This window comes from Parasteatoda tepidariorum, chromosome 1 (genome assembly GCF_982258835.1).
Source record: "Parasteatoda tepidariorum strain Cologne lab strain chromosome 1, Ptep-v5.0, whole genome shotgun sequence".
Classification (NCBI taxonomy): Eukaryota; Metazoa; Arthropoda; class Arachnida; order Araneae; family Theridiidae; genus Parasteatoda; species Parasteatoda tepidariorum.
This window is the reverse complement of record NC_141755.1, coordinates 3,595,988-3,623,337: the sequence shown is the minus strand read 5'-3', so window position 1 is coordinate 3,623,337 and position 27,350 is coordinate 3,595,988. Positions and strand designations below refer to the sequence as shown.

At 29.5% G+C, this 27,350-nt stretch overlaps 1 protein-coding gene across 6 annotated transcripts in view; it reads right to left on the bottom strand.

The window, feature by feature from the left end:
* Positions 1-27,350, bottom strand: part of LOC107451321 (regulator of G protein signaling 18) — a 79,057-nt gene that overhangs the window by 7,263 nt on the left and 44,444 nt on the right. For 2 of the 6 annotated variants that reach the window (XM_016067401.4, XM_016067390.4), the window contains 4 exons: positions 15,122-15,435; positions 13,039-13,077; positions 9,743-9,841; positions 7,825-7,886 (listed from right to left, as the gene is read on the bottom strand). In XM_016067401.4, the coding sequence (XP_015922887.1) occupies positions 7,825-7,886; positions 9,743-9,841; positions 13,039-13,077; positions 15,122-15,435 (514 nt within the window). Of the gene's footprint in view, positions 1-7,824; positions 7,887-9,742; positions 9,842-13,038; positions 13,078-15,121; positions 15,436-23,013; positions 23,318-27,350 lie in introns of those variants that run through there. The other 4 variants (XM_071180249.2, XM_071180250.2, XM_016067395.4 and 1 more) reach the window with 3 other exon arrangements.

The window sequence follows — 27,350 nt, the reverse complement described above, 5'->3', positions numbered from 1 at the left end:
TCAAAAACACCAATGTTGTTCCATTTCAGATATCGTTAGCAGTTTTTTAAGAGTTTTCTTCTAGACGTCAACAGCTGCAAAAATTCATCGTTGAAATATGTATACATGTTTTTTGATGCATATTAAAGATGTTTACACTTTAATTTTTAAATCTCTCTGATTATCTAATTTTATAACGTCTAATTTCTATCCGCTTCGCATCTGTTAAGCCTAATTCGAATTCGTTTTAATATTCTCTCTGTGCTACGTACATGTTTGATTTAGAAACTAATTATAATTATATTAGTGTATATATGCATCCTAAATTATTGATTCTTACTTTATATTGTTACTTTATATTGCAAAAATACTTTTACTGATTCGCATGTGTATTTCATCTTACAGTGTAAATTTTAATTTGATAATAATTATACATTTTATTGCTTCTGAATACTAAAAACGGTGGCAGCTGATTTTTACACCAAATAGTGTTAAAGAACATTCCTAGTGTTTTACTATGCTGCACTGTAACAAAAAATGGTGTACAATTACCACCAGTTTTAACAATTTTATAAAATTGACGAACGAACAATTGTTTGAAGGAATTAGAGCAAATATATTAATAAAAATGTGCTTGTTTTTTAAATAAAATATTTTTGTAATAAAGCCATGAATTAATTCTAATACGCGTAAAAATGTACTTCATCAGAAAACAAAAAAAACAACAACAAAAAAAAAACAATAAAATACGTAAAATTCTAACAGAAGAAATAATACTGTGGTTGAGATTTCACGATATAGTCATATAGTTGGTAACAGGGAAGAAATCTTAAGACCAGGAAGTCAACTGGAAGTTCGTATTACAATTTCCTATAAAGAGTGTATTAATTCTAAAAATGGTACTTATTTGTGAAACTAGTTCCGTTTTGCGATAAAAACAAATGAACTTTTCCCCTCCCTCCCCCCAAGAAAAGGAATTCATTTTATGAAGTTAGACACGATGCTTTACATTCGACATAATGTTCTTATCGTTTTAGGAGTTTTTGGAAGCTTGGGGTCCTACAGAAGTAGAAACTATGCCAATAAAGAATTGGAGTTGGTAGCAAAATTTTCCATTAGTAGATAGTTTCTAAGAAAAAAATTCCCATTGCGAACACAACATATTTGTAATTCAAAGTTTATTTAGGTTTATTTTACATTTACTGGGTATAAATCATCATTTTAAATCGATAATTCAAAAGAATATCCTCTTGTAATAAAATTATGTATTTGATTTTGTAATCAAAAGTTCATGCTCCAAATCAAGTCATTCCAAAAGCTTTTGCCCAATTTGAAATTAAAAGAAGTATTGCATATTTTAATAGTAAACAATAATCATTCATCCCTAATGTGATGTCCCTCATTTTGTGTATCTTTCTTTCAACATTTTTGAATTCATTCTTTGTTAAGAAATTTCAGGACTGCCAATTACTACTACGCTTTTTGCTTAGTATTTGCACTGTGGTAGGTAATTAAGAAGGATACAATTTTCTCTTGAATACTTTAATAAAAAACATAGTAAATAAGAAGGAAAAAAAAAGCATTGGAAAAAAAATCTTGAAGTTCGCAACTAAGTTCGTGAAACTTTCACTACGAAGAAGAAAAAATCATACTTAATAAGAAGCATATTAAAATTAAAAACCTATGGAATTTTGTAACTTTCTTTAACGATTCATTTTTTATTCGATAAAGTAATTTGAAGAAACAATTAAGCAATATTTTTAAAAATTCCTTCGCAAAACGCATATTAAATAAGAAACTAAGCATTAAAAAACATAGAATTTTGTGGTTGCTTTTCCTTTCATTCTAAAAAAAACCATTTAGATAGAAAAAATTATTCATGAATTTTCAACAAATCTTCGCAATAGGGAAATCTATAAACATTTCTTAAGAGTTTTCTTTATGTCTTGCACATAAAATACAACAAAATAAGACTTGAGACTTAGCGAAAAATGTTGCAAACTCGAAGTTTAATAGACTCACGTTCTTATAAAAATATGCTTAGATCGGGAAGAAAATTGCTGTAAAGAAAGTTGTGTACTTTCTTACCGAATCTTTGAAGTGATAAAATTGTGCGTCCATTTTTACTTTAAATTAGATTAAAAAAGATAAACAGAAAAAAACACGTGATTTAGTTTTTTTTTTTTTTTTTGCTACGAAAAATCTATAGCTAAACATATTAAGGTCTTTTACACAAATTTATTTTGGTTTAAAATCAATCTGACTATTAAATAGAACCAAGTATCACATTCTGTGAGTCCTTTTATGATTGGGAGTGGTCTTTCTAGTATGCAATAAGAAAAGCTATGATGGTATTTGCGAAGATATTTTATTTCCAATGAGCTTCACAATCGGTCTTGCCGATGAGCAGACCTAGTGCGTTCTCCAGAGGTGGTATCCACTCTTTCAGGACCACCACAATGGGTGAGATACCGTTGGTCACGTTAATTTGGACGTCTAGTTTCTGCCACACTAGATGGCAGCACCGAAACTCTATTTGGATGCTAAAGTGCACTAGGAATTTAATTTTGCCGGAAATGCCAAGAGCCAATAAGGCACTCCAGGGATCTTTTACATGCCGCATAAACATACGACATGGCCTCTGAGGATTTTCTGCATCCCGAAAATCCGGTGTCTGGGCCGGGGATCGAACCCGCAGACTTGGGCTCAGAAGGCCGACGACAAACCAACTGCGCCACCCAGCCACATTTGCGAAGATATAGAAGGTGAGAAAGATAAAAAAAAAGGGGCTTAAATATTACTATCGAGACAAATGAGGTATTGTTAACGTGTCTCTTTTTCTCAGTTAGTTTTGAATAAAGCCAAATTCATGTCGATAGGACTAATAATTTAGACATTATGTATGTTTTCTGTATAATAAATAAAATTTTCGACTCACACCTATTCACTCATTTGACAGTGAAATCTAATCAAGTGACTTATTATTTCTTGCATAGTTTTTTACACATTTACCGAATGATTACAAAACAAAGTCAATGAGACTGACAATTCAAAAGTTATAGAAGTTTTTATGCAGACAAAGCACAGTTCTGTACTTTTACACGTCTGAGATTGCTAGAAAGACAAGTGAATTATTATTAGATCTAATGTTTTGTTTAACACTAGATTGAATAAAATCAAAAATCATTAACCGTTTAGAAGTTATGATGGTTTTATGCATGAAATTTATCATGTTTGACTTTTACCCTTGTATGCATAAAACTCTTACATTTTCTAAACTATTTTCTTTATCTAATGAAATTTAATTAGATTAGAATTTGACTGAAAATTAATTAATAAAAGTATTAAGTAACCACTACATTAATTGTCTAGCTAGCAATGCCAGATGCTTAAAGATGAAACAGTTAAAAAATTGTATACTGATTTATGGAAAACTCTAATAACTTCTAAACAATTAGATCTATGGACTTGCGTTCGATCTCATTCGATACAATTTAAGAAAAGAACGTCATAAGCAGTACCTTACTTGTCTAGATAGCAATGGTCAAGTCCTATTTCGTTTTTAATTTCTTGGTTGCGGATTGCGTCTATTGTTAAAAAATGACTACTTCAACGCAATCTATATATATATTTCTCTTACACGGCGATAAAAAAAAGCCTTATTACAACTCCCCGAATGGCAACGCTAGAAAATCAGCCAATGACTGCCGCTAAAAATGTCACATGCCAAATCTAAATTAGGTGGCTCAACATATAGCGCTTCTAAAAACGGAAACTGAAATAACCAGAGTGTAAAATATTATGTGCTTATGCGCATTGTATTTTTTGTTAAATAATTTATTTATTATATATCAGTTTATAGATGGTAACGAGAAGAGTTTTGTGGTTGCTATGGTGACTAATTAGAATGTAAATTGCTTTTGTAAATTGTTGTTGAGTGAGTGTGAGGTTTGTTTTTTGGAACTGCGATGCTGTAATTTTATTGCTTAGTTAATAAATCTTCCTTTTATATTAAACGTGACAGTAGTTTCCTTAATTATTTGATTCGAAGTCCTTGGAGTTTTATTTGCGGTCAGTTTATTTTGTATTTTTTGACAAGAGATAGCATTCTTACCAAATGAGATTTCTTCCGAAATTCAATATTTTGCTTATGTAGGTTTTTCCATTGCATTCACTTATTTCAATTTTTAATAGACTTAATTATAGCCAAAATTTTAACCTTTTTAAAGAGATATCAGTTTCAGAAATTTTGTCTTAAGATTTTATACTATAGCACATTTCTAATAGGTTTAACGAATTACATGTCATTTATTTGAATTCAAATTAATTTTAATGACATAGTATTTACTAAAAAGATATAATTATTTTTTAAAAAAAAGTTGTTATATGGATTTGAATGATTGTTTTGAATTCTTAGAATTTTGTGCATTTGCAATGTATCTAAGTTAGTAGCGAGCGAAGCGAGCTTGGTTTGCGAAGCAAACCATGTAAGATTGCGTAGCAATTTCTGGGGGTTGGCGAGCGTTAGCGAGCAGGGGGCACTGCCCACTAGTTTATTTAAAATTACATAATTTTTACATTTCATTTCTCCCTTATTAATTACCCTATATTTGGCTTAAAGACTGATTTGAAAAAGGATACATTTTTGTGCCGATTATGAAAAAACAAAACAACTAATAGTGTGTATTGTTTAAATATCATTGAATTGAATGTTCTTTTAAAACTGATTTAAACGTTACTTTCTTTTTAATGGCGAAAAATTGTCAATCAATCTGTCATAACCGCATTAACAAGTCGAATAATTACGAACAAGGTGTTCTACTAAAATTGTAAAAGCAGCTGGTATGAATCAAAAAAAATTTTCTGAAGGATTAAACTGTCCTTAACTACCATAATTAGTTCAAATTTACAGTAATTATTTATGTCACAAGGATGTATACTTATTTTGATCAGCTCTCTTAATATAAAGGTTCGGAACTCTTTCCAAAATCCTGCATTTATCCATACTGGGCCGATAATTATTGCAAGACTTACCCATTCAAGCGATCTGTGCAGAATGAATAGTTTTCATGACAAAATAAAGGTTAAAATAAAGCAGAAGAGCAAATAGAATTGCAAAAATGTTTCTAAATTCATGGGATATGACTAGAATAACTTTGTTATGCATGTCAACGAATTCTATCACCAACTTTTTAGCACTTTAATTAAGTACTAAAAACAATGCGTGCTGCGTTGTTTTTCTTACAAAAGTTGTAAAAAAGTTGTGTAAACATGCCATTATTTTAATTAGTAGATGGAAAGTTGGTTGTTGTTCAGAGTCATAAAAATGATACATTCCCCACCTCTGTAAAATGTGCTACTTGATGTAATAACATGTTTGAAAGAATAATGGCGTGAAGTATCATTTATGAACAATGTTTCTGCACGCAAATACGAGTAAACTAGTAGCGAGAAAATTTTATTATTTGATATTCTGTCGCTCGCGTGCAATAAATCATTTCTGCCTAACCAGAAAATTTTATTGATTACGCAATATTTGAGGATGGGGTTCGAAATGTCAGACTTTTTCAATGAGAAACGCTTAAGATAATTAGATATAGCTAGGAAGGTTATTTAATTTTACATTCAAAAAGAATGCCTATGTTACTATAATGTCTTTAAACATCATTTTCCCTGTCCACTCCAAATTAGATGATGCATTTTAAAAGCATCTATGTTCCAAGGCTTTTCGATACAAAAATATTAAATCGTATGAATTGAAATGTTAAACTTTCTTAATAAAATTCGATGTCCCTAAAAAGATCGAATGTGGAGAATTCTTTTAATGCATAAATGTTTTATATTTTCAAACGTTGCGGTTGTAATTCAAACAAATCTGAGTATCTTAATTACAATTTCGCAAAGTAGTGTCTTAATTTTTGTATCTTGTATGTGGTGAGAATTTGCTAACAAAGCGGCGGAACAATTTGTCATCCATTGATTTGTTGCTCAAGTACGATCTAGGCTTTTCGTTTACCATAGATTTTCCCATTGGAATGATGTAAAAAGTCGCATTTACATCAATGATAAAAGTAGTAGAATACATATATGCCTATACCATGGCGAATATTTATTTCCATTATCTACTACTTCAGTTTTGAAGACTGATTTATCCAAATATTAATAAATACTTGAATTATTGATAAATAAAATTTTGTTAAACAATCTTTGATTCGGTGAAAAATTATTGTAATGAATATATATTACTTACAGCACTTTACTTTTTTGTGTTAAAAAAAACGGTCGAATGAAAAGACACCTCATTCATAAATGGTCCAAGAAATGTTAGATCAAATTTTTTATTTTATAAAAAAAAGGAAGCTGTTTTAATAATTTCTTTTCTTCCTCTAAGTAAATGTAATTGCCATTTTGTGTCAGTAAACAAAACCATTCTTTTGAATGGTCTGTGACTTTTTTGAAAGTCATTTTTAGAAGAGTAATTTTTCTTTCTTTTATATAGGTACCATTTTACATTTTCTGATTAAGAACTATTTAAATATAGCAATAACTGATCTATAATTAAAAATGATCAACAGAGTGCGCTTATTAGTTTTTCTCACAACTTTGTATCATGCAGGGGATTAAATTTCAAAGCGGCCTGTCGAAAATGACATCACTGAGAAAGAAAATGGCTGGCGGTTACTTTACTTTGGCTAAAGATTTCGTTTTCAAGTGTGCTCTGGACTTATTTTATTCTCTTAGATGTTTATGTAATATCAGTATAAAGTTTCCTTTCCATGACTTTGACTCTAATAGAAATTAGCACAAAATTGCGCAAATTGTAAATAGTATTTTTATTTTGCACATCTATTATATATAATTCTCTTACGTGGCTCCCTAATTTTGGCTGTATTTCTTCTCCGCCGGTGGCAACATTTGCTTTGTTTTGTTTACCTAACTATTTCTCTTACACGGTGACAAGAAAAGCCTCATTACAACTCCCCGAATGGCAACGCTAGAAAATCGACCCATGATTGCCGCTAAAAATGTCGCATGCCAAATCTAGCTGAAGTGGCTCATCATATAGCACTTTTAAAAAAGGAAACTGCAATAACCAGAGAGCATCAGCTGCGGCAATCTCATACTATTAATCTAGGCAGAAGTGAGTAGTCTTTGTCGATAGATCTCTATTTTAGTATTTTTGTCGAAAGCGCTTTTTTTCACGAATTTATATATTACGAATTTATTTGACGATTTTTGATTTATATCACGAATTATACTATAGCACATTTCTAATAGGTTTAACGAATTACATGCCATTTATTTAAATTCAAATTTTTTTGTAATGACTTAGTATTTACTAAAAAGATGTAATTTTTTTTTTAAAAAAAGTTTTTATATGGATTTGAATGATTGTTTTAAATTCTTAGAATTTTGTGCATTTGCAATTCACATAAGTTAGTAGCGAGCGAAGCGAGCTTGGTTCGCGAAGCAAACCATATAGGATTGCGTAGCAATTTTCGGGGATTGGCGAGTGTTAGCAAACAGGGGGCGCAGCCCACTAGTTTTTAATAATTAAAAGAAATATCATAAAGAAGTGTCAATATTTAGTAATATGTATAATACATTCTAAACATTGGTAACTGTTTTCAGTCACAGTATTTAGATTAATTACTAACTCCAGTAGTAATGTTACTGTTTTCCTTGCCATCAGTGCCTTTTTAAAATTCAGTAAATTGCATTACTGATTTCTAATAGACAGCTGTAATAAATAGTCAAATAAACAAATAAAGCAAAACTTGATTCTCTAATGTTTTGTAATTATTCTATTCTTTTTAAAATAATATACAATTGCAATAAACTTACCAGCACATTTCATCAACCTGTCAAATGATTCTCCCCAAGAACGGACCTCTTCGACAGTTGGTCTAAAATACAGTAAACATGAATGAGTCATTTGCATTTTACATAGATTGATGAAGATTTTTTTTTTCTTCCCAAAAAGTCTGTAAAATGAAGCGGAAATTATTCTAATTCAATGTAATGTTTTTCTTCCGTTTTAGAAAAAAAAAAATCAGCAACACATATTTGTCCCCATGGTCATCGAGTCTTTTATGTAAATGCTTGAATAGTTTATGGGTCATATTATTGGTAAAGAATCGGACATTATAGAGAGGTTTTTGGATACCAGTTGTAAATTATTTCTGCAAAAAACGTAGCATTTGAGAACTATGCGCTTACATGAAATCATAAAATTATAATTATATCGAAAAAAAATACAAATATTAAAATTCATAATATAGAAGAGGAAAATATTTTTGGTTTTATTTAAAGAATCAATTTTTAGTAGCTGTAAAGACACATTTGTAATCAACATCCAATATTTATAACTCAGGCACGAGTATCAATGAAATTTCAACTCAATTAATTAGGGTTTGCACGTTGCTATAAACATGAAAACAGTCACACAATTTTCAATGTAGACAAATTTCGATTTTTACATGTATTATACTTTACTTTCGAATTAAAAATTTAAAACCTTAAATTTTTCAAATACAGCTTCGCCTAAGTAACTTTCAAAATTTATGTGCTAGTTTGTGATCATGTTGACGAACAAGTTTTGCATTGGAAGATGTATCTGTAAATCAAACCATACGGTGTCAGTGTGAACGCATTGATAAAATGTTGTGAGGTATGGCATTTGAAAAAAAATGGGGAAAAAAATTAAAATCTTCACGATATTTTTAAGAAAAGTGAAAATTAATTTCAAATATCTATGAATGTAAGTTTTTATATCCATAAATCTTTCGAAGTTTTGTACACGTGGTAAGTCTGCTTCAGTAATATCCAAATGGAGGGATGAGATAAGAGAAAAATTGATGAGTCGAACACATTGTAGTGTGCCGTGAATTTCACAAAGTGCCACCCTTTATTGAAATATTATCGTGCCGAAGTGTCATTTCTTGAACATTAATTATTCGTACAAATATTGAAACACGCGTCTATAAACCAAATATTAACATAAACAAAATCTCTTGTAGAGAAAATCCAAATATTGCAGAGTATGCTATAAAAGAAAAACAATCATTAATATCTATGCAACGTTCTTTTTTATAAATATTACACACTCACAAAACGTCCAACAAAAGATTTCTATTCACATTAGGTTTTGTGTCAATATAAAATATTTTGACTCATCAAGCTTTTTAATTTGTTTTATAAAAAACATTTCTAGCCATGATGAGAAACGTTGATTGAAGCGTTTTTTGGCACTCGTCTAGAAGCCGAGAGGAGTGATGAAAAATCACCCTATATTATGAAGGTTTGATAGTAGTCCGTCCGTCCATTATAAGTCATTTTCAAACTGGACATTTGTCTGAAGCCTTTGGCCAGAAGAAGCTCTAAAACAACATTCAGATTTGGGGCTCAATGGCCCAGGGAAGAGCTGCAAATAAATGTCCGAAACCATTCCAGATCATTAGCAGAAATGTTTTTCGAAAAAGCGTTTTAAAAATATATTCGTTATTATATTCCTGAATTTTCGAGGAAATTATATTGAAAGGTATATGATAAAGGCATGCTTGTAAAAAACCTTTTAGCAATAAATTCACATAACTTTGTATTAATTTTGCGTTATCTTATAATCAAGTCGATTGACTAAATCGGAGGAAGGAAAAAAAATTATATTAGTATTTTTGAACTAATGATGGTTGAATGCACTTATCGTTGAATGCAAGTGACCGATTGGTTTAATCTAATAAAAGTATATTTATAATGGACTCACTGTGATACGGACTCGTTCCCGTTGTGGTAATTATCGGCCGAAGACGACAACTGATGCATTTTGTTATTCTTCTCTTTCACCTGATTGTGTACTGTGAGACTGCAAAAGAAATACATTATAAATAAAACATATTTAATTACAGGGTTTTATTACAAAAGTCGAAAGTTGCAAATTTTGCACTTGAGAAGTGACCGACTAGCATTCGTCTCCAATTCATTTCATAACTGTTACGTGCAAAGTAAATTAAATTTGCTTTTAAAATTTTTAGTGCTGACATTAATGAAAAGTACTCAGTCGAAGGAATATTCTGCGGTATTTAGGAAAATATTATTTTTGACCATTCCGATGTGCTATTTTGCTTAATCATGCAGAAATATTAAAACGAATTTTATGCATATCTTTTCGATTGTCCCAAGAGAGTGGAATTTCATAAAAACTTTGGTTAGAGAAAATTTTGCTTTGTGAAACAATCCACTGTTCAAAAATTTCTTTGCAAATTCTTCTCCGTTGCTAGGTAACAAATAAGAGAATGAATACTTTGGTTGATAAGTAACTCTCTGCCTTACTTGCCTTAAACACTGATAAGTGTCTCGTTGTTCCTGTTTGTAATTCACACCATAAATCATATTGAACTAACGTATAACCTCTTTCTATTTCTACTCGAAATTCTTAAGAATCGAAAATAATTTCTCCTTTAAGAAACTTGAGCATTCCTTACTTGCTAGACATGCTTTATAATGGGTAGTCCCATATTTATGTCAGAATTGAATCTTGTTTCAAGTTTAGAATTGAATCTTGTGGAAAATGTGTCACGTTTTTTAAAAAAACGCTTCGAAGAAATTTTTCAATCTACCTTTTGTACTATTGAATAGCCAACTTTTTATAAACCGACCCTTTCAGAAAGTTCTGTTTTCAATATAATCAAAAAGTAAATGATAAAATTAATTCAAAAATCCCACTTCACCACTAAAAAAATCTTTCTGAACCTAAACACTATTCTGACGCAAAATGACCTCCTGCATAGAACCCACCATTTTTCCCATCACTCACGGTTTTCCAGAAACACTTTATAAATCTCTTTTTGATCATTTTAATGACGATACATTTCATTGGAAGGAATAAAAAGGACTATTTTTAAACATCTTAGTTTCTGTTTCAACTGTTCATTTATAAAGCGGGCAAGAATTGTGAAAAATTTTGAAAAAAATAACAATTGCAGCATCGAGAGCCTCTGAATGTTTAATGAACGGTAAAATTTTAGTGAAGGAGATAGAGAGATGAAAAATTCTAGCACATTTGTAAAAAAGAAATTAAAAAAAATTATGAAACGGGATCGATATCCATAATTTCTTTCTGCATTTTTGAACTTGTTTCTAGATATTTAAACAACTATTCCATCCCCAAAACCCTCAAATAATAAAAATATTTTTAAACAGCTTTGACTATAAGCGGATGATGAGGCAAAATTCCGCGCGAAAGGGGCTTCCTGACCTCCTCCCCTTAACTGCTTTTATGCACAATTTCTTCCAAATATTTTTGTTGTTTCGAGATGCTAAAATGAAAATAGGGGCTAGAAATCTATTGAAAATTACTCTTGGCATGGAATTATCTTTGGATAAATTAATTTTACAATTGTAAGCAAAAAAAATTTCAATTCGCTTTATGAATTATGGAAAAGTACGTAAAAAGTGAAATTAACAAGAAAGAGTCCAAACTTTCGACCGCTCTTCTGACTAAATTATTGGGACCCTATTTTCCATATTACCCCCCTAATTTTAGAGTCTGGAATCCAAATCCGTTGAAAATGTGTGTTTATTCAAAGAAAGTACTTTTTTGCGTGTGATGACGTAACCTAAAATTTCGTCTGCACAAATTGCTGTGGTCACTCCCATTAACCATTGAATTGAGTATCGCTAAGCGAAAATCCGATCATTAGACAAAAAGTTAGTCAGGGTTTTTTCATGCACTATTATTTGGTTGAAAATAAATTAATTTTATTAAATAAACAGATTTTATATCACACTCATACTTTTGTCGTTTTATATGTTAGGTTGAGTTTATTTTTCAATGTTTTGGGAAGTTACTAAAAACCAGTGCAACTTTTTATTTAATATTCGAAAAGAAAATGATTTTTTACCGTAGATTTAAATGTAAATTATGAGTAAAAAAGGAATTCCGCAAAATGTGATGATACTTGTAAGGACATTCATGCTTAAACTGTAATCTTATAAAACAAATTTGGGAATAAAAACACATTATATTTTTATTAAATCATGATAAATGATAAAACAGTTGATTAGACTACTCTAGGAAATAATAATGCCATAAATATTGATACTTCATTCAAACTTACAAAAAAAATCGAAATAAATATGCTAAAAGTGGCTGAAATTTTGCTAAGCGCTAAGTAAAAAAATATGTTTAAAAATTATCAACAACCAGGGCAACCTTAAGCAAATAGAAAGGAAAAATTTGCAAGAACAAAAGATAACAAACTGCAAGCATATAAAACATATATAAGCTATTGAATTGAGAGTTAAAAAAATAAAAGAGAATGAAACAAACTAAATCGCTGAAAAATCCAAAGATTGATTCTAGAAACTAGTGCGTGCCTTATTTACATTATTGCGCCAAATCAAGTTCTGTCAATGAATGAATTATTGCGCTAAATCAATATATTATTGTATACAATAAATGAAATAGTGTTCCAAATGTTCTCAACGTTAATCATTTAATCAGCATTGAAGGTAACCAATTGCGCTGAAAAACTGCTTTGTAACTGCTTGATTAACCCATTTCTGAAATTATTTTTATACTATGAGCCATAATATATTGTTAGAATATATATATCTGATATTTTTCTAAGCTGTTTACTTTTTATTGTTAAAATATATGTATTTAATTATAAGATATATGTATCACAGAAAGATGAATCATTGCAATCGAAAAATGTCATGAAAAGGAGAAATCTCTTGTCAGGGAGAATTTTATTCACCCACAATTTAAAAAAAAAAAAAAAAAAAGATGGTAATGTCTAGAGTGTCACATTTCTCTACTGCTTCTGATTTAAATAACTTTTTTATGTTTTTGAAACTAATGAAAATATGAAAAATATTCTCATTTGATTGTTTAACGATAATTCTCGAAACTATCACGAATCATTGAGATTTTTTTCTGTTCTAAGGTGAGTTTTAATATACTTTGCACAACTAAAATATTTTGTCTAGAAGAGATTTTAGTCTGAGTGTTGTTGAAGGAACGTGACTAACAATGGAATGTGACGGACAAAGACTTACCGAGCAAGTTGAGCTCTTTGCTGCAGAAAATCTCGAAACCTAAAAGATACGATAAAAATCATGACACAGGTCATTTTTGTTATAACTTCTATAATTTAGTTTTTGTTTATGTTTTTAAAAAATTGCCTTTAATTTTAGTGCAATTGGTCTACCTTGCGCTTCTAAACTGAGTTCAATTTTGAGTATCATCCAAAAAAAAAAAAAATATTAAATTGTTTTTCTGTTAAAAATGAAAATGTATAGTTTTGAAGACTTTTTTCCCTCACATTACAAATAATTTTATGAATTAATTTTCTACACTTTATATTAGGGAATTTTCGTAAAATTTAGAACATAATTTTAAAAGAAATTGAATCATGAAACCGGAATACTGATAATTTTTGCCAAAGGAAATGATTTAACGTATCTAAAATATAAAAGCTGTAACTAAACATATAAATGCAGTACAATAAGAAGGAAAATAACATATGGACATCATTTTGCAAAAGAAAATAAGAAGCTAAGCATCAGGTTTGCAAAGCATTAAAAAATAAGAATCCCGTTTAACATATACGTATTTACCATTGTACAATCATTAAAATTTCTTCTTTGATTTTGTAAGAGATATATTTTTATTTTAAAGTAGTTTCGAAGAAAAAAAAATAAGTGAAAATAACCCGAGATAACTAGAAGGATAGATAACACATTCGAAGCTCAATAATAGCAGACGCAGGGGAAAATAGATTTTAAGAGATACTAAACAAAAAATCAATACAAAAAGTTAAACATTTAAGACTGTTTCAGGAGCAAACATCTTTGAGTAACCCATTGGAATTGAAATCAAGCACTTAAATCCTTTAGAAGAGAGAAGGCCTCCACTCGTGTTACTATGAATGAAAATTTTTCAGTAGTCCGAACGTTGTGACATCCTTCAAATTTTTCCGCACTGCGCAGGTTATGTTCATAACGTCGGTCTATTAAATCGATCCGTGCAGAGGCCTTCTCTCTTTTAGAAGGTGTTGTTTTAACATATTGTACTTTAGAGAAGTCATTACATGCCGAAAAAGTATATTAAAGCATCATTGAGCTAATGAGCTATTGTCGGGATAGAACTAGGACTCTTGGGCTCGGAATCTTAACTGTATTAGAAACTATATGCATTTTATTTAAAATTGTTTTATTTTGTAATTGAAGAGGAAAAATGAGAAATTTAATGAGAGGTGTAATTTTTCAGTAAACTTTAGCTTTTAAAGTAATTTCATAATGAAAGTAAGTAATATATTCTTAACTCAATTTTAAAACACATTAACCTAATATATCGTTCACAATCAAAATTTTAACCAATAAATGTTAAAATGTGTAATTCAATTACTAAACATTTTTATTGGAGATATATATTCAAACTTTAAGAGATTAAAATGTATGTAAATAGTGAAATATAATTATGTTAAAAGATAAAAAATATCTAATTGTTAATGGGTGAAAAAAAGTAAATTATATGTATTTTACAATATTTCCCTAAAGCCCTCATCACAAAGAAGTACAAAATGATAGAAACTACAAGGAAATTTAGTTTACTATTAATGTGGATTTCATAATAATCTAGAAACCTAAAAGATGACTGAAAGTCTCATATTCGCAGGAAAAAGCATGTTACTAAACATAAACATAGGCTCTTTCTAACGCATAAAGAAATTTTTCAAATATTATTTAATGAGTCATTTAAACTTTCAAAAGCTTTGATCTACTTAACTAAAAATGTCTTTTTTTTTTTCTTTTTTGCGAGAAGCTAGAAAAGAAACTAAGGTACTTCAAAATTCATCTTTAAACTAGGAGCAAAAAGAGAGCAATTTACGTCAGAGAAGGAGTTAAATATTGAGCACAAATATTCCCAGACATGAATGAAATTCAATACATTTTATCTAATTATTACCAAAATTTTACCTTAAATAAAAACTTTCAACTGAATTTTGAAAAAATAACTCTTCAGGCATGAAAAAAATCATAAGATAAAAAACAGTAGTTTTTTGATTCACTAAAACAGTTAGCATTTCTGAAGTGAGAAATTTTGATATGACCGGATGGACTTTAAAGAAGAACTGACCAAGAACAGTTGCAGCAGCAGCAGGTCACACAGAAACAAGATCTGCTCTTCTTGTTCTCCTTCTCCCTGTCGGGATTGTTGTTGTTGTGAGCAACAGGGGTGGAGTTGGTGCTGATCCCCCCGCTGCTTTCCTCCCTGTTGTCCTTTTTGGATGATGGGGAGGCAATGGATGTCGATGGACCAGGATGCCCATCTGCTTCACTCGAAGCAGTGTCCTGCTGCTTCGACGATTTCTTATCTTTCTTCTTGGAGGATTTAGAGGTTTCTTGGAAGCTTGTTGATGTATTGCTGCCACCCTTCGGTGGACTGGACATCTAAAAGAGATTAAAAAAAATAATAATAAAGCTTAAAAATTTCTGCAATGCTTAACTCAATAGTGTGCATCAAGGATTTTCTTTAACCAGAAATGGGATTACATACACGGAGAAATTATATGAACACAATTTCCTTATTTATTAAGCAATTCATTAATATTTTATTCAGCTTCCGTTTCATTTTTTTGGTTGAATTGTGCTCTATAGCATCAAGTTCACAATTTTTAAATATTAAAAATTAAGTAATTTAAATTTTTTTTCAAAGTTCGAAGTTTATATTTTGAAAATACTTCTAAAACATTTCAAAATTAAGTACACTAGGTTTAATAGAATCCATTTCAATGGATGAAAAGAAACCAATAATAATGAAAGATGTTATTTAGTAATTTCATAAATAAAGAAATTATATTCAGATAATTCTCTGTAGGTTAATACACTACTGAAATATATCTTAAGAATTTCATCGAAAAAGTCACTTTTTAAAGAGTTCTTCAGAAATCTTCAGATATTTATAAGATTTTACTTTTTTTTTTAACTATCTGCAGATTTTTTCGTTGGCATTTCATAGTTTTTTTGAAGGTTTTTATTTACCTCTAAAATATCTGCTGGCTTTTTGATAACATTTTTCAATATTATGAATTAGCAAGCAGAAAAAAAAGAGGGAAATTTGTCCTAAAATATTCTTCTGATTAAATAGGACTTAAACATTTGAAGAAACAGAATCCTATATTAGGCCTATATTTTATAGAAAATTTTGAAAATACATTCTCAACATTTTCTGCAGAAGATAAAAACTGAAAGAGTTTGACCCGCTTATTAAGCCTAACTTTAAAGAAAATTAGCGAATTTATTCTGACAATTTTAAATCTTAATTTAAGTCTGATTACTTTCCTTAATCTTAAGATTTCAAACAATACTGTAGATTATTATAAATCTTCAGATTAAATTTTAAACAAATAATTTGAATAATGAACACCTCATAAAACCTCAGAGTTCCTTATAGCTGGATTCATACTTTAGCTGAGAAGTCTAATCTGTCAGTCTTATGACCAGCTGAAAGGGGGTTCTTGGACGCCACACTATTACCGCTATTCCGTCAACACAGGAAGAGTTTCCAGTGTCCCTGTAACTGTGGGAATACAGAACTATCTTTCTTGCATAGATTAACACAAAAAGAGTATTTTCCCTCTCTCACGATAGATAGCAGTATTTGGAAAATATTTTACGAATTCTGCAGAGAGAATTCATTCTGAGGATTTTTTGTAGGAAATAAAATCTGCCCAGATAATTTGAAGAAAAAATAGACTTAAAGATCAGATACCTTCGCATTTTCTTCAGATTTTATTTAATTTACTTTAAGATAATTTGTAGTGGGAAATAGAATCTTTTTTGCGTTGGAGGGGTTCCCTGGTGTGTTACACAATGAAATATATGGAACTAATGAAAACATTTCAACTGTGGAAGAATATATTCAGTAATTTCTTAAATATCAACTTTAAAACCCGTATGCGTAAATTTATGGAAAAATCCACTGCAAATGTCGCTGTCATTGTGCAATGTACGAGGCTATTTGGAAGTGTCTTTAGTATTTTCTAATCCATTTAATGTTTTATTCCTAATACATTACAATCAACCTATATTACATTAGACTGATTAGTAAATAAGTGAAAACTATTCAATCAGACTGAATTCTCCTGCCCTATCACAATAAACATTTAATAAAGCTATTTATAACAAGCCTTCACTAATCTGAGTTCACGGCAAACTACCAGGCATAAATCAGGCTTATTGTGTAATGAATAATATTTTTTCTAATTAACACTAAAGGTATGTGGGTCAAATGCACTAAGCCTGAAATCATCTGTCTGATTAGAAAACATTGGAGACTTTTCCTATGAGTTGCTTAAATGGCTCTTTGCACGGAGACCTTCGACAAGATGTCTCGATGAGAGCAGATTTTTGCACAATCATAAAGTGCGCATGTACGAAACAACACAGATGCAAGGGTTAAGGTTGCTAATAAACCATGTTTACATACTTGACTTTAAAACATAAAATCCAACCTTTTTCTCTTCACGCAAAAATAATGCTGATTCTGAAAACAGTCACATTATGTTTTTTTACTCGATAACATAGGATTTTATACAAGATAAAAAAAAAACATCAGCTGACTCATTAAGAGAACATACATTGAAATAGAAATTGACAAGAGTAATCTTCCATCAAAGGTAGTTTTTTATACATACGTTACAGAAGCTATGTTAAGCTCACTATGCTTTTAAAAAATTTCATTTATTTGCTTTAATTTTTATTTTTCTTTGAAATTAGACCGAAAACAATAACTTTGTTTACTTTTTAAGCAAAATATTTTAAGTTAATGAAAGTATTAAAAGAAAAATAACTACAATTTAATTATAAACAACCTCATAGAATCGAGCAATGGCCTTTGAGCAATACGATAAACAAAAGTTATTTCCTCTTCCTGTGAAGATCAAACAATTGAAGGCAGAAAATTTATAGAACGCGTGTCTCACAAAATATGTACAAAGAATTATGGGACCGAATAGAATCATTTTTAAATGATGTCTTTAAAGCTGATGAATGATAAGTCGAGTCAAAGATTAAACAGAGATAGAATTAAAATAAGCTAACTGAATTACCCAGCAATTGTTAATTGTCTATGAGATAGGAATCATGGTGGGAAACAAACACATCCGTTTCGTTCGACTGATGAGTTATGAAAGCTACATTATTTTCAAGAGCAATTTGATGACTAAAGTCAAATCTCAGTCAATCCACAAAGAAGAAAAAATCAATCCTCTTTAAAATCTATTATTTTATTTATTTATTTTAAACACATTTTGGTACAAAAACTTGCGATAAAAATTGTGTAAACGAATCATTTAACCAACCAGTCCATACTGGAGACGAGGTAGGTGAGTGAAAAATATTTTAGTAATATACCGCACGCACAAAATAATTGAAACACTAATACATTTTTTCATATTTCTCAAGAAACCCTCTAAAAATTATTTTATAACTTCAAAAGTGTTTAGGTCATGCGATTTCTCATATATATCAATGACGTTTAAAGCTTTTAATGGTTTGAGGGATCGACAATAAATTATAAACTGAAAATAGTGCTTTTAAACACAATTTTGGTTAATATATGCAATAATTGCAAAATTTCGTAAACCAAACTTAAATATTTATGGAGATATGGAGATTTTCATAAAAAAAAACTAATTATTTCGTCTTACGATTTTTATAAAACTTTAAAAATATTTAATAAAATGTGAGCAATTTAAAATTAATCACAAAATGCCTGCTTCATAATTTAAAAAAATTAATTGAAATTATTTGTGCAATATATAAGTAATTAAAGTAGCTATTTTATACTGCGCTTGAGTGGAATAAATTTTACTTTTATTTCTCATAATTTTGTAATGAATTGTATTTATTAACTAATGAAAAAAGTCTTGATTTGAATATATTAAAAAAATAAAAAGTTTCAAGCAATTTTCTAAGTAGTTTTTGTAGTTTTTAAGAGAAAGCTCAAAATGATAAGAGGTTTTCTACAAATAATCTATATATATCATAAGGCAAAATTAAATAGCAAATAATAGTAACTTAGAATAAACGTTCATATACCAAAATGAGATTTTTTAAGGAAAGAAAAGATACTTTTATGGGGGAGATCCCCAATAATGCTGGAGTCATTTTTGAATCTTGTTCAGTAAAACAAACGGAAATTTGTGAAACTTTTAAAACTTCATGAAGATCCACTAATGGTTCATGTATAAAAACTGGAATTATGTATTCATTTCCAAAAGTCAATGTAAAACATTTGTCTACGGTATTAGAACTCTCCGGAAGAAAATCTAATATTTATGCTTTTCAATGTCTGTATGTACACATTTCATTCTACTGAACGTTTTATGAACAGAATTCATTCCCGAAAACATGGAATTCAAAATGTATGGATATCGCTTTTAGACTCTTGTTTGCAGACCCTTATTGAAAAAAGTCTTCTACCCGCACCGACAAACTTTGCAAGAATTTTTCTTTATGGAAAAGAACACAAAATATTTCTACTCTAAAAAAAATACTAGCATTCTAAGAAATATAAATAGTCATAATAGAAATGAAGCGGTGTTTAGTTCTTAAAAACGTATATGAAAACTTCGGATTTAAAATTATGTTTAGTAAATATTAGTATATATTAGTATATTAGTAAATATTAGTATAAAGTTTGTATTTAATATCAATAAAATGGATTGTCATATCATTCTTATGACATTTTACATTTATAAGCTTCAAAAGTTTGAAATTAGTAGGTGTTTTATAATTCTGTCTTAAAAAAATAAGTTGCAAATGATATTGGATGAAAAAAATATTTTAATTAGCAATCATTACTAGCAAAAAACTTTAAGTGTGAAAATTATTAAAGCTTTTTGAAATTAATGTGGCAGTAAATATTAAATTTCCCAAACGTTTTTAGTTTTAAAAAACACTTATGTAGGTAGAAATACAGGGATGTAAACTGTTTCACTTTCTACAAAGCTTCTATAAAGAGATGCTGTATCACTTCATCAATCATTTTCTCAGTTCGCCGACTTGCGAAATCAAAAACAGGCACGAAACCTTAAAAATGTACACTGTGCTTAAGGGGTCAAAATGGCCTCTTTTTTGGCTGTTTATTTCCATAATTATTTATTTTGATAATCAACATAAACGCATGAAATTTTAATACAATTTAGGAAAAGTCGAGAACCATGAGCTTTGAAGCTTACGCTTATCTTCAAAAACAACATAAAAAATGGCAAAAAATGATCAAAATGGCCCCAACGGTGCTTCTAGTGCTTGTCTTCGAGTACTTAAACTCATTTTCATAGCAATTCAATCAAAACAATGCGTAAACAGAGATGACAACTCCTCCGGATTTGACAAATTTTGTAACAACTAAACTACAAGCTAAAATTTGCAGATTTTTAAAAAGCATAACTTTTAAAAGGCATAACTAGTATCAAATTGGCGTATCACGTGAGCCTTTGAATTAATAAGAAGTTGTGAAGAGTAAAAATCCTGTAAATCGAATTTACTGAAGCAACAACATTAAAAGACTACCACTAGGAAATAATTGCCCCCCACTGTACGGAGCAAGTTGGTATTTGTGCAGAATTAAAAACAAAAACTTGTAGAAATTTAGTTAATTATGCCAACATTTTTAAAGGCTCATCGCAAGAAAACAGGAAGATAGTGGCGTTCTACATTAACTTTCGAATTACTTTTACATAATGTTTGGCAAAATAATTTTCAAATCAAATTTTCTAAATCAAGAGTTATACATTGAAACATAAACTTTGCAAGCATTAATTTTTTTTCACTAAGTGGCGCAAGTTGACATAGTTGCAAGTATTCGCTATTGCTAAAATATTCGTAGGATTTAAGAAAATATAATGATGTGAACTCTCATAAAGTTAGTTAAAAATTAAACTTGCCCATTCGTACTATCCATGCTTAATTTTTTCCTTAATCGATAACACTCTCATTATTCCTCGCGAAGTTTTTTTTCCCTCAAAAAGCTAAATACTAATTATTTTATCTTTTTTTCCATTTACTTCGATGAAATTAAGACATTCGTGTTCATCGAAATATATTATTATAAAGTAGTTACATTTTTATCTTAAATTATGCATTCACAGTATTTTTTTTAAAAAAAAAAACTGAAATGACTGATACATTTGATATTAATGTAGCTTAAGCACTCATTTCCTACCACTTTATTTATTTATTTTTTAAAAAATATCCATTTTGCATCATTACAATATGTTAAGCTAACACAACGTCGACGGGGAAAAGTTAGTCGTTTAATATTGGTTTAATAAATTTTATTTGAAATGCTTCTGGCAGCCATGACTTTTAAACTTATAATACGTTAAAGATCCAATGTGAAGTATACCAACATATTAACATTCATGACAAATATATTTACTCATACGAAATTTCATTAACAATTATACCTTTTACTACCGGTAAAAAGTAATGGTAGTCACAGATTGCTTATTTTCTGTGGAAAAAAATAATAATAGAAATTAAATATTTTTTCAACAAATTTCTTAGAATAGATAGTATTCCTATGACAATACTGATTCAGCAGTATTACTGCTGGCTAGAGTAACAGAGGTTAAAACAGCTAAAGTTTCTTTTTTTTTTAAACAAATTAACTCTATCAAATTCAGGCATTTGACGTACTTCTATCAAAGCATTTCTTTAAACTCTTTGAGGAACAGCGAATTTTTGTCAGGCAATAAATTGACAACTGTGCCCTCAGCTAGAGTAATTTTAGTTTATTGGTATTACATACATTTGCAGGCTTGTGTGCTCAATTTAGGCTTGTCAAATAGAAGGACAGATAGCGCAATAAGAAGGACGACAGCATGAAGATGCATCCAGGGTAACAGTGGGATTCGAACCCGCTACCTTCACGCTTTGCACAGCGTTTGACAGGCGATACCGCTCGGACAGGGAGGACCCTGAGAAATTTTGTTGATGAGGCATACTTCATCTTCTTATGGTTGCTTAAAGAATAGCAGTAGCTAAATATTGGTGAAAGCAAAAAGTTTTACACTTTTGTGGTTTATAGCATTTTTGGTTTATGTTGTTGTTGTAGTTCATTTACGTCGAACTAGAACTGCACAATGGGCTATTGGCGACGGTCTGGGAAATATCCCTGAGGATGATCCGAAGACGTGCCATAACAATTTTGATCCTCTGCAGAGAGGATGGCACCCCCGCTTCGGTAGCCGACGAACTGCACGTGAAGTCGAGCACTTTACGGCATTTGGCACTTTACGGTACGGTACGGTAACAAGCATTTTTGGTTCAAGTGCTGCAGAACTGTAAACATCTGCGACGGAAAGGGTTAAATAAAAATGAATAAAAGTTAATAAAACTCAATAAAGTTATGAAAATCAATAGAAGTTAACAGCAATTTACTCCATCTAAAATGACCTGCTAACTCTTTTCCAGTTTTTCTGGATTTTATTTTTATATTTAATGTGGTAGCAAAATTTATACAAATATATTTCATTCTTCTTTAAATGATTTTGACTAGTATTTAAATAATTTATATATATATATATATATATATATATATATATATATATATATATATATATATATATATATATATATATATATATATATATATATATATATATATATATATATATATATATATATATATATATATATGATTTGAAACTAATTCATTTTTTACAGCATTTATACGTAGAATTAGTGAAGTGAAAATCAAAGCATGGTCATCGATTGCCGTACCATAAATTGCGAAAAATTCTTTTAAAAGCCCATTTACTGATGCACTCAAAACGTCGATTCACTGATTTGATAATCCACTAATGCTGAATGATGCCGGTTTTGGTTCCACTTATGTTAGTTCGACCTCAAAGGGTTAAATCTCACAAAAGTATTCTATTATTTTTATTCTACATTTCGCATAAATTTGGTTCTTTCAGTTTTCTCCAAAAGAGTATTTCATTAAAGAAAAAGACTCACCAGTTATCATTCAGAAGTCTTTTTGGTAGAATCTTCGTGACAGTTCAATCACACTGAACATGACCCGTTGTAAATCCAAAGGACGGTCCACCTGCTAATTCAAGCATGACACGCACACATCGCGTTTATTCGAACAGAGAGTGCGTGCAGCGGCTTACCTCGCACAAAACTTCTGATAAAATGGCATTAACATTCGAGCCCCAACTCTTGTTGCTACACACCCTTCTTCTAGTTGAGGTAGTTGAAGAGGAACTGTTTGGTTACCAATGGATCCCAATGTACCTTTCCGCGCGGAAGTAGCCAGACTTCGGTTCCGGTCTCTAAGGCGTCCTGTCACGCTTCTTTTTCTTTTTTTTTCCTTCTTAAGAAATTATTCCAGGACATTACATAATTATATTTATCATCTATTTGTTCAAGCAAAGTTAAAATAAGCGACGTGATGAAAAGTAACTGTCGAAGATACATCTAAGTAACGGGATTAGCTGAACCAATACTACAAATGCTTGGAGGGGAAAACACTTAAGTCATTTTCTCTTTAAGAGGATAATGAAAGAAAATCATTCTACGTACTTTGAATTCATTTTAAAGACCTGCAAGGCACATTTTTGAAATTTTTGCAAAAATTCTTGCATTTGCTTTTTTATTTTTATTTTTTGTAGTAATTTACCCTTTAATAAATATACAAATGTGGTGCAGTAATCTTCTAATCCTTTCACGCAGAATTTCTATTAAGCATATTTTTCATACTTTTTTTTTTATTATTTTGCATTAATTTAGATCAAAATAAGTGAAAAATATAATATTTAGCATTTTAATAATTTATGGTTATGAAACACGGGTGTCTTTTTCTGAGTTAAAGATAAAATCTTCCAAACACAACTCACTTTCAAAAAAATAATTTTTCAAATATACACTAATTTGCTGTTATATTTAGATCTAAGAGAAACATCACCATTGAAATTTCTCTCATCACTGAAAATCCAAAACTAAAGATCTAAAAGAAAACTGGAGAAATAAACTGAAACTAAAGAAATTCATCATAGAAACAGTTTTTGAAATCACAGTTTTTAAAATCAATTATTATTAAATTTTCGAATGTGAATGCATAAAAATTTCAACTACTTTATACATTCGGATTTTATATTTAAGTGCAAATGTAATTCCGATAATCTAAATTAGTCTGTTTATAATTTTAAAAAAATTATATATATATATATATATATATATATATATATATATATATATATATATATATATATATATATATATATATATATATATATATATATATATATATATATATATATATATATATATATATATATATAGCACAATAAAAACAAAAACGGAAACAAAAAGAAAACGGAAGTAAGGTAATAGTAGATAATATCAAGCGCTAAAGCTGCTCTAAATATGATCACTATAACATAGCACTATAAAAACAAAGAGAAAAACGAAAATAATTAATAAGTTTTATTAACTGCGCATAAGCTGCAAGTATATAGAACTCATAAAATAAGCTAAAAAATTCAGAGAATATGGAAAAAAATAAAAAATAATGACAGGAGAAGAAAATTATTAACAATAATTTTTTAAAAATATTTAAAAAAAAACATAATTTTTAATACCTTAAAAAAAAAAAAAAATATATATATATATATATATATATATATATATATATATATATATATATATATATATATATATATATATATATATATATATATATATATATATATATATATATATATATAGATAGATAGATAGATAGATAGATAGATAGATACTCAGCGTCAAAGGGTAAAGAGCCAATTTTATAAAATTTGAAAACTATTGTTTTTCTGATTTTTGATTCGATTAAAATTGTTATTATTTAGTGTTGATAGTTTGTGATTTATTCTATATAAAATTAAGAATATTTTCTTTCTTTCTCTTGCATTTTGACATTGGTGTTCACAAATTTTTTTTTAACATTTCTTTAAGTAGAATAGCATTTTTTTCCTATAACTTTGCTAAAGTTGTGGGGGGGGGAATGCAAAAAAATTTTTTTTTTATTTAAAGCTATAAATGAGATAAAGAATGATATCTAAAAAAAAATAAATATTCCAAATTTCTTGCAGTCATCTTTAATAGTTTTTGAAATATTAGCTGAATACTCATTTTTCGTAAGGAATTGAAGACAAAATTAGAAACAATCAAAAAAATCAGCACTGAATAATCTTGCACAAAACTAAAAGATATGTACTAACACAGTTAAGAAGTTAAAAAATGCTTATTTTTTATTTATTTATTCTTATTTGTTCCCGGTTATTAGATTTAGCAAAACACGTTTTTAGAGGTTCCTCCTTACAAATTAACTGCATTCAGTATTATTTAGAATGATGCTCGAGACCAACTCATAATTGTTACCACAGTCAAGCTTTTTTCTTGGATCCTTATCGACTAACCGTAAAAAAAATTCTTTCCACAGACTCTATATTAAAACTGTTCAGCGCAGTATTGTTGCAGTTTTAATAGGTGCCAAAATTTACTAATACAATGCATGCATTTTACCTACATTAGTATATTTGGTACCTATTAAAGATGCACAGATTGCCATATTACCTGTAAAATTGCCAGAGAACCTGTGAAAGTATTATGGTAGCGCCTATACTATAATACTTGGACAGGTTCTCTTACACGAATTAGTTCCATTTCTCCATTCATTTTGCTCTATAGTACATAGTTTATTTTAGATTCAATGAATACCCATTATTAAAATTAATTGAGCATAATTGTTGTCAAAAATGGTACTGTGATTTCATACTTTTCCAAAAAGAATTGGAACTATTTCTTCATTAGTTTTTCGTTTCAATTCTTAACTTAAATCTAATTTGGTAACTTTGTCCAACTATGTCACTCTGTTCAATTTTATCATTGATTTCATCTGAAATATTTAAAATATTTAAAAGAACAGAATTATTTTTATTAGTTTAATTTTTATCAATAGCTACTTCTAAAACCAATGAAAAAATTCCCTTTTTCAATCATCTCTCCCGAACAATCTAATTGAAAGTTTTGAGCGATTTTTAGGTTCGAGGCAATAATTTCCCCTTTCACTCACTGACTAAATTTCATGGAATGCTAGTACAAAAGGTCCTGAAGTTATAAGAAAAACACACACACTATTTCATTTAAAAGTTTCAAAAAAATTTTTTTTAAAAAAACGACTAAAAAATGATGAAAAAGGGATATACTTGTGAATATCCATGTGAATCCGTCACATAAAGTTCAACACTGATAAAAACGAAATGAAGTCTTATCTTTCGTTCAAATGGAGGTTTTAAAGCACACATTTTTCCATCATCCGAAAAAGAATTTATAGTATAAGGACCAACTTATACATTCGATGAAAAAATTCTTTATGGTAGCAAAAATGACATTTTAACGTTTCAATTTAAATTTAAATCTAATGGGTCCGATTAATCATAAAGACACGGTTCTCAGTAGAGCACCGAAATCAAATATCACTGACTGCGGTCAGTAAGCGGGTGGGTGACCAGTCTGAGTAGGGACCGAGGGTGCGCGGTATCGGTCCTCGTTAAACTGTTTTACCGTAAAATGCTCGACTTTGCACGCTGGTCGTCGGGCTACCAAAGCAGGGGAGTTATCCCCTCTGCAGAGGATCAAAATTGCAATGGCATGCCTTCGGATCATCATCAGGGATGTTTCCCAGACCGTCGCCAATAGCTCATCGTGCAGCTCTAAGGTGACGTAAATGACGTACGTATCTACCTACCTTAACTCTAATTGACTTTGACAAGCAAATAATTCAAACAGATGTATATAAGATATATTAGTTAAGCTTTTAACTGTTATCGAAATAGTTTAATTTTTGAAAAATTCTCAATACTTTAGGTATTATTGTGCTACCATTTTATAAAATCTTTTCTAAAAACCCAACAAGTTGGCAGCTACTTAATAGCAGTAAATGTATTTAATGATAAAAAATCACTTTTTTTAGATATTTATTTCTGGGACCCTTTTAAAGTAGTTATAAACAAATGAAATTGAACGCGAGCATGATCAAAACGTAGGACTTCTCTTTGGGTTCACATCTGAATAAAGCGAACCCAATAACTGCTTCAATTTTTATCCGTTTTACATAAACTTTTGACAGTTTGTTAATTATTGATGTAAATTCTGTCACGAGGGATTTTTTTTAAAAATTGTTTTTGACAAAATGAACATTTTTCAAGTTAGAGTTTAAAGTTAATTCATCAAAAACCACAAACGTAATTATAACACACAAGCGAAAATGAAATACATTAGTAATTTAGAATGATATAAAATTTTTA